The sequence below is a fragment of the Pan paniscus genome, chromosome 20 (assembly GCF_029289425.2).
Source record: "Pan paniscus chromosome 20, NHGRI_mPanPan1-v2.0_pri, whole genome shotgun sequence".
NCBI lineage: Eukaryota > Metazoa > Chordata > Mammalia > Primates > Hominidae > Pan > Pan paniscus.
In genome coordinates this window covers 6858285-6867044 of record NC_073269.2, presented here as the reverse complement: position 1 = coordinate 6867044, position 8760 = coordinate 6858285, and the positions used below count along the sequence as shown (strand labels likewise).

Sequence of the window (8760 nt, the reverse complement as noted above, 5' to 3'; positions counted from 1 at the left end):
GCTGTGTCTCCTCCATTCTGAGCCTCAGTCTCTTCTTTGGGAAGATGCGACAACAGCATCTTCCTCACGGGGCCACGATAAGTTTATAGGTGTTTACAGTTGAGTCCCAGAGAAGATTGAATCAACCTAGCTGCTATTATTAATTCAATGAAACAGCATCCTTCAAAGCCAGTTCCTGTACTTCCCTGGCTTCGGTCAGGGAGACCGTGGAATACTTTCATAAGTGACAACAACAATAACTGCAAGAGTACTAACAATAGGAGAGGGCCGGGCGCGGTGGCTCCCGCCTGTAATCCCAACACTGTGGGAGGCCGTGGCTGGAGGATCACTTAAGGCCAGGAATTTGAGACCAGACTGGGTAATATAGTGAGACCCTATTTCTTTTCTTTTTTTTCTTTTTTTTGAGATGGAGTCTCGCTCTGTTGCCCAGGCTGGAGCGCAGTGGCGCGATCTCAGCTCACTGCAAGCTCCGCCTCCCGGGTTCACGCCATTCTCCTGCCTCAGCCTCCCGAGTAGCTGGGACTACAGGCGCCTGCCACCACACCCAGCTAATTTTCGTATTTTTAGTAGAGATGGGGTTTCACCGTGTTAGCCAGGATGGTCTCGATCTCCTGACCTCGTGATCCGCCTGTCTTGGCCTCCCAAAGTGCTGGGATTACCTGTGTGAGCCACCGCGCCCAGCCAGTGAGACCCCATTTCTACAAAAAAAAGTAACAAATAGCTAGGCATGGTGGTGTGCACCTTTAGTCCCAGCTACTGAGGAGGCTGAGGCTGGAGGATTGCTTGAGCCCAGGAGGTCGAGGCTGCAGTGAGCCACAGTCATGCCACTGCACTCCAGCCTGGGCAACAGAGCATGACCCTGCTTCTTTTTTGTTGTTTTTCTTTTTTAATTTTTTTTCTTTTTTCTTTTTTCTTTTTTGAGACAGAGTGCAGTGGCAGTATCTCTGCTGGGTTCAAGCAATTCTCCTGCCTCAGCCTCCTGAGTAGCTGGGACTACAGGTGCACGCCACCACACCCAGCTAACTTTCGTATTTTTAGTAGAGACAGGGTTTCACCCTCTTGGCCAGGCTGGTCTCGAACTCTTGACCTCACATGATCCGCCCACCTCGGCCTCCCAAAGTCCTGGGATTACAGGCGTGAGCCACTGCGCCCAGCCTTCCACATCTTTTGTGGGGAAGACAATTCAAACCATAATAGGCGTAAGCCACCACGCCCAGCTAAATCTAAAATTTTTAAATGAATGATCTTTTAAAAATTGGAAAAAAAAAACCAAACATGATTCTGGAAGTACATTGAAGGAAGCCGGTCAAAGAATCTATATTTCAGGGTCTGTTTGTTGTTTGTTTGTTTGTTTTGAGACAGGGTCTCACTCTGTCACCCAGGCTGGAGTGTGGTGGTGCCATCACAGCTCACTGCAGCCTCAATCTTCAGGGCTCAAGTGCTCCTCCCGCCTCAGGCTCCCAAGTAGCTGGGACCACAGGCCCACACCACCATGCCCAGCTAATTTTTAATTTTTTTTGTAGAGATCTGGATCTCTCTATGTTTGCCCATGCTGGTCTCGAACTCCTGGGTTCAGGGATTCCTCCCCACCTCCCCCAAGCCTCCCGAAGTCTTGGGATTACAGAGAGTGAGCCACAGGGCCGGCCCAGGAATCTATATATCATTTAACCTCAACAATCTATGAGCTAGGTAGCATTATCCCCCATTTTTCAGAGGGAGAAACTGAGGCACAGACAGGTGAAGGTCCTGGCTGAGGGTCCCACCACTGGGGCCCCTCCATGCCCTGTCTCCACTTGGGGCTCAGGAGCCTGAGATCCTGCTGTACAGTTCTGGAGACCGAGGAGCAAGAATGGAACAATCCGGATGGAGACAGACCATCCCATCCCCGGGGGCATAGCCCTCCGAGCTGGCCTCGCCTCCCTACCCTACGAGCTTGACCAACGAAGAGCCAGAGACTGGGAGCGGTGGCTCAGACCTGTAATCTCAGCATTTTGCAGGCCAAGTCGGGCGTGAGGTCAGGAGTTTGAGACCAGTCTGGCCAACATGGTGAAACCCCATCTCTACTAAAAATACAAAAACTAGTGGGTGTGGTAGCGGGTGCTTGTGGTCCCAGCTGCTCAGGAGAATCGCTTGAACCCAGGAGGTGGAGGCTGCAGGGAGGCGAGATCGTGCCACTGCACTCCAGCCTGGGCGATGGAGTGAGACTGTCTCAAAAGAAAGAAAAAGAAAAGCCAGAGCTTTTCCAGGCCGCCGCTAGGCAGAGCCTTGCCCCACCTGGTCCTTCCCCACCTGGAGCCCCCTTGGGTTTTGGCCCCCCATGTTCTCCCGCACCCCAATCCCTCAAGAGCCCCTCGCCCTGTGTCACTCTTCCTAGGTGCCCTCCCCTCTTGGGCTTCATCTCAGGGATCCCCACTCCATCACCCCCTACCCCCTGGGGCTCCCGCCTCTTCGCCTCCATTCTCCCCTCCCCCAACCCCTTCGGGACTCCTACCTGTCTACCCCCCTCCCGGGGTTTCCCTGTTGGTTCAGGGCTGTGGGGGATTTCCCTTCCCCTTCTTGGGCTCCCCTATCCCCACTTCAGTTCTCCCCTCCTCCTAGCCCCAGGCGGGATCCTCTCCCCTCCCCGCTTCTCCCTCTGGGACTTCCCCCTCCTTCTCTCTCTCCCTCCCCCGTCGGGGCTCCCCCGATCCCCGTGACTCCTAGGGAGCCGCTGGGGTTTTCCTCATGCGCCCACGTGAGGCTCCGTGGAAAGGTCGCGGCCTGCGGGCAGGACCACCCCACCCCCTCCCCACTCCCCCCTAGTTCCCAGGCTTGGGGGCTGCAGGGCAGAGGGGAACCGAGGTCGTCCCGGCGCCTGGCCAGGGCGGGCCCACTCTGCAGACCCGGGGCGGGAAGACTGAGGCCGGGCACGGAAGGGCTGGGCCACGCTTCCAGCCCGGGGCAGGGGGAGTCACCACCGCGCCTGCAACTTTGGGAGAAGTAGGAGGTGGCTGGCCAGGGCTCGCAGTTTCGGTTTACAGGCAAAACGCAGCACTGCGCCAAGCCCCGCTGGCCCGGAGGCCGACTTCCTGGGGTATTTTTCTGCTTGTTGATTTTAGTTTGCGGAAATAAAAAAAAAAGTTTTTTTCTTTAGTGCAAAAGAGAGGCCTATCCTGGGATGGAGAAGGCTGTGGTGGGTGGGGGGGCACTCCCTGGGGAATCCTCCACAAGCGCTCTTCCTTGCAAGCCCTGAGCTCACCTCGCTGTGTGGTCCCAGGTGCCCCCTTGACCGCTCCGGACCTTGGGCTGCGGTGGCCGCCTAGGCGGTCAGGGGCTGCAGCCAGCACCCCCTCCCGCCGAAATGCCTCCATATGTGCCCAGAGCTTGGGGTTGGCTCCTGCACAGCCAGTAACAGTGGTGGCACGGCGGCCAGGTTTCGTAATAAACCGGTCTCTTAATTGCTACAGGGTAGGAGGAGAAGAAAAAAAAAAAAAAAGAGGCATAGATTTGTTGGAGTCGGTGGCGGCGCCTGCTGCGGAGAGAAGGGGTACTGTTTCTGCACGGGAGCCTGGAGCTGCTAACAGGGGCTTAAGTAACACTTCCTGGTGAGGTGGCGGGGGTTGTGGGGGGTGAAGCGTGTCCCCGGGGAGGGGGCAGGGGTCCTAGTGGTTCTCAGAAGCCGAAAACATACAAGCAACCAGAGGCTTTAGAAATTTATTACAAGGCCCTCATAGTAGAAATAAAAATATAGATATCTATGCTTCCCATCTCGCTCTCAGTGGTTCGAATAACAAGTGCAAGTAACAAAATAGATTGTCTCTATAATTCGCAAACTGGGAGTTCATGGGTACAGAGCAAGTTCAGCCCCAGCTCCCAAGTCCCAAAGTGTGGTCTTGTCGAGGGTGCAGACAAGGACCAACCAAGTTCAACCAAGTCTCTCGTCTGCAGACGCCAGCTCCAGTCTCAAGGAGGGTGGGGGTTGCAGTCAGTCTCACTCCACCCCCGAGTGGACAGTCTGGACCCTCCGTGATGGGGAAGGCGGCAGCGTGCCCCGCCACTCCGGTTTCTGCTCCATCCCAAGGCCTGAGCTTCGGGGGTCCTGTCTCCTGCTGGCCTGGGTCCCCCCTTCTCCATCGGATCGGCGGCCGCCAGCTCCTGGATCTCCGCCCTGGGGGCGGCCGCTCACTCCCCTTCTCCTCCTCCTCCTCCTCTTCAGTCTCCAACGACTCTGCCCCCGATGGTCTCGTGGGTTGGGTTGTTTTGGGGGGGTTGTGCTGGGGGGGAGGGGGGTTCAAATATTTATTGTATTTTTTGTTTTTGGCAGCAACTCAACAGATTCTGCTGCTGGGAAGGGCCTCAGCGTTCCTGAAGGGAGATGTAGGGGACCCACTGGTTGTTGCCCCGGCTTTCTTCGCAGTAGCTGGCTACCTCCACCAAGCCGTGGCTCTTCCAGGCGTCCGTGTGAGGGTTCTGTAGGAGGGAAAAGAAGGGGGTTTAGTGGAGCCTCCCTCTCCCGGGGCCCCTGTGTGGGGAAAACAGTCAGGCTCAAAATAGCTCCCTGGGTGAGGAGGCCCCAGCCCGGCTGCCCACGGGACATGCCAAACGTGGCTGAGCGCTGAGCTGTGCAGGACCAGTCAGCCCGACTTTGTTGACAAACACCGGCCCAGGTGCCCGGGCGTGGCGGGGCAGGGCAGAGGCCGGACTCACCGTGACCAGGAGACAATGCAGGTCTCGGGCCTCGGTGGTGCCCTGGGTCTCGGCCGGCTCTCCCAGGAGCTGCGCCAGGCGCTGCATGCCCGACACCCGCACGATGTTGATGTCGTTGTCACAGCAGAAGGACTGGATGAGCGTGAAGTGGATTTGCAGGGCGATGTCATCCTCCTCCTCCTCGTCAATGGCCAAGAGGCAGAGGACCACGCTGTCTGGGTCCCTGAGGGGGCCAAAGGGTAGGGATGGGTCAGCCGGGGACAGGGGAGGGGCCACCGTGCAGGGGGAGTTTGCAAAAAAGGAGCGTGCAAGAGCAAAAGAGAAACTGCAAGGGTGCAGGGGATTGCCTCTGCAAGCTGGTGACGGTGGGGGGAGGGGAGGGCACACGGTTCAAAGTATGGGGTAGGGGGAGACAGGCCCACGGCGGGAGGAGCGTTTGCAGACGATACATCAGGATACGGCAGCCCCCGATCCACAAAACGGCAGAGAAGCTCTGCATCCACAGCGGGGGGCACTTGGGGAAGTCCCAGCTCCATGCAAGACAAGCGTGCGGAAAGCGTCCAGAGCGGAGGGGAGGTCCCGTCCCACCCGCGCCCAGCCCGGGAAGGGGGTCTGACTCACACATTCATCAACTTGGCCGACTCGTACACCCCCACTGTGAGGCGATCCTGGCGCTGAGCGGCCACCAAAAGCTCCTCCACCGCGGCGGTCACCGTCTGCATCCTGAGACCAGGAGAGAGGGATCAGTGACGGGCGGACCACCGGGTGCTACGTTCCGCTCCCGGCCCGGCCCAACCCGACCCATCCCGTCCCGGCCGACCTCAGGCGGCGGCAGCCCCGGCTACTTACTTCTGCGCCGCGTTGTCGCACGCCACGAGCTCTTCCAGCGTCATGTTGCAATTATAATCCACAGTGGATGCGGCTCCACGGCAGTCCCCAGGGAGAAATTGCAAAATCCGAGCCAGAGAGCCCAAAACCTTCCCACAGAGCTAGAGCGCTCGTCCAAGACCTTCGGGAAGCAGCGAAATCCTTCCAGAAAAGGCGGAAAAATATATTGCAAAGTCCTTGGCGAGGATAATCCAGGAAGTTGCAGAAACCAACAGCAGTCCGACGCTTCGGCGATCTGAGCCGGGAGCCTCCGGCACCGACTTTTATAGACTTGAACACTGGGGCGTGGCCTCAGTGGAGTCATTCGCCCCTCCTATTGGTGGAAAGACAAGGGCGAGTGCAGCCAGCTCTGCAGTTGGCCGACGGAGGGGAGGGGGAGGAGCGGCGTGCGGGGGCGCCCCACGTGGGGGCGAGAACCGGGAGGAGGGCGCGCGGGGGCCGGGTAGGTGACCGCGAATGCCAGAAAAGAAAAAAAAAGCAGAAGTTTTTTTCTCCTGATTTCCCGGCAGCCGAGCCGCGGTTCGGGGCGCGCGCGGGATTTCCAGCGCGCGAGGCGGCCCGGACTTTCGGGGGGGCCTGGAATCCCCTCCCGATCCGCGGAGAGTCCCGGACCGCGCCTTTCCCAAGTTCTGCTGGGGGTGGAGGGGCTGCACCGGGAAGGGGCCCCGTTTGCAGCGTGATCTCGCCCAGGTGGTGGTGAGGGCCGGAGTCTCTCCTGGCTGCGACGACCCCAGCCCCTGGGTGATTTCGCTTCTCCCGGCCTCTCTGTTCCCGTCTGAGTAATGGGTCTGCAGCGCCGGCCTCGCTGGTTTGCAGAGCATGGCATAAAATACGGCTGACAGTAAGAGCCCAATACACATCAGCTGTCACCTGGTGGTCGCGGTAGGCCTCCTCGAGGGCCCCGAAAGTGGGAGGTTGCAAAGCCCGGGGCGCTCTGGAGAAGAAAGCGGGCGCCCCCTCGCCGACCCCGCGAGTTTCAGGGTGGGGTGCGCGTGGGAGGTGCAGGTGGCGCGGCCCCGCCCCCCCCCGGCTGCCTGGCGTTCCAGCCTTTGCCCGTGCGGAGGCCTCCAGGCCCGGGAGAAAGCCATTGTTGAGGGGAATGGTGCAGGCTCCGGCTGCACGCCGCCACCCAGGGCCCACGTGCAAGGATGACGGCCACTTTTATTTCTCACTCCGAGGTGGGCGCTGACCTGCATTGAGTGCGTGGTGCGGACCTGGTACCCCCCACCCCTCCGGATTCATGGATGATTTAATCCAAGACCTGGGAAGCAGGGGGGATGCTTATGTGCATTATGCAAAAGGGGAAACTGAGGCTTGGTGAGGCCATAGGCTAGTTCGTGTTGGAGCCACGCGTGTGCGCCAGGCACAGCCGCCTGCAGGACTCCGCCGCCCCGGGAAGGCTGTTCGGGAGCGAGGCTGGCAGGCCCCGCATGACAACGTCTCCCACGGTCGACTAGGGGCTCCCGGGTGACTCACATCTGAGTCCCCTCCCCCGCCAGCCTGGGGTCTGGCCTCCGCCCGGCGGCTCACTTTCCCCAGTTGCCCGGCTCCCCGGCCCGCGGGTCCGGCTGACGCATCTCACCTCCTCCGCGCCGCCCACCGCTGGGGCACGAAATGTCCCGGGGCTGCGAGGCGCGGTGGCGCCATCTGGTGGCCGCGCCGAGTTTCTGCGCCCTCAGCGCCGGAAGAGAGGGACGGACGGGCGGGGCACTGGGCTGGAGGCGGGGGATAAGGGGACCGTGGCGGTTGCAACGTTTTATGTAACTTTATGCAATGTTTTACGCATGCAACATACATATTTATATTTTATAATTTCAATTTAAAAGTTAAATCGACCGGGCGCGGTGGCTTACGCCTGTAATCCCAGCACTTTGGGAGTCCGAGGCGGGCGGATCAACTGAGGTCAGGAGTTCGAGACCAACCTGACCAACATGGCCAACATGAGCTGAAGATAAGGAAGATCAGGGAGGTGGGTGGGATAAGTGCAAAGTCAGATTCTGTCTTTATTTACAATTTTGATATGTTGTTCCTCATGGATACTTGGGCATTGATTTTGATTTTTAAAAAGTATTGCAGGCTGGGTAATCCCAGCACATTAGGAGGCTGAGGCGGGCAGATCGTGAGATCAGTTCGAGACCATCCTGACCAACATGGTGAAACCCTGTCTCTACTAAAAACACAAAAATTAGCTGGGCGTGGTGGCGCGCGCCTGTAATCCCAGCTACTCAGGAGGCTGAGGCAGGAGTATCACTTGAACCCAGGAGGTGGAGGTTGCAGTGAGCCGAGATCATGCCACTGCACATGGCATGGTGACAGAGAGAGACTCCATCCTCCCCAAAACAAACAAACAAACAAACAAAAAGGCCGGGCACGGTAGCTCACTCCTGTAATCCCAGCACTTTGGGAGTCTGAGGCAGGAGGATCACCTGAGGCCGGGAATTCAAGACCAACCTGACCAACATGGAGAAACCCCATCTCCACTAAAAATACAAAATCAGTCGGGCGTGGTGGCACATGCCTGTAATCCCAGCTACTCTGGGGGCTGAGGCAGGAGAATTGCTTGAACTTGGGAGGCAGAGGTTGCAGTAAGCCGAGACTGCAGTGAGCCGAGATCGTGCCACTGCACTCCAGCCTGAGTGACAGAGTGAGACTCTGTCTTTAAAAAAAAAGAAAGAAAGAAAGAAAGAATGGGGTGTGTTGTGTGCACCCAGCTACTCCGGAGGCTGAGACAGGAGGATCACTTGAGCCCAGGGGTTCCTGGCTGCAGTGAGCCGGGATTGCACAATTGCATTCCAGCCTAGGCAACAGAGTGAGACCCCGTCTCAAATAAATAAATAAAATAAGGGCTGGGTACGGTGGCTCATGCCTGTAATCCCAGCACTTTGGGAGGCTGAGGCAGGTGGATCATCTGGGGTCAGGAGTTCAAAACCAACCTGGCCAACATGGTGAAACCCCGTCTCTACAAAAAATACAAAAATTACCTGGGCACGGTGGCACATGCCTATAATCCCAGCTACTCAGGAGGCTGAGGCAGGAGAATCGCTTGAACCCGGGAGGTGGAGGTTGCAGTGAGCCGAGATTGCACCACTGCATTCCAGCCTGGGAGACAGAGTGAGACACTGTGTCAAAAATAAAGCAAATAAAATAAATAAAATAAGGCGAGCAAAGCAGGGCCTCAGAGAATAT

At 58.0% G+C, this 8760-nt stretch overlaps 1 protein-coding gene across 2 annotated transcripts; it reads right to left on the bottom strand.

Moving 5' to 3' along the window:
• Positions 1–3679: 3679 nt before the first annotated feature.
• GADD45B (growth arrest and DNA damage inducible beta) lies at positions 3680–8254 on the bottom strand. 2 transcript variants are annotated; one of them, XM_003819239.5, is made up of 4 exons: positions 5536–8254; positions 5308–5409; positions 4687–4909; positions 3680–4449 (listed from the first exon to the last, which is right to left on the bottom strand). In XM_003819239.5, the coding sequence occupies exons 1-4, from the start codon at positions 5577–5579 to the stop codon at positions 4336–4338; spliced, it is 483 nt and encodes a 160-aa protein (XP_003819287.1). In that variant the 5' UTR covers positions 5580–8254; the 3' UTR covers positions 3680–4335. The 2 variants fall into 2 exon arrangements, with proteins under 2 accessions (XP_003819287.1, XP_063456821.1); XM_063600751.1 differs by having other exon boundaries at positions 3680–4909; positions 5536–5811.
• Positions 8255–8760: the final 506 nt, after the last annotated feature.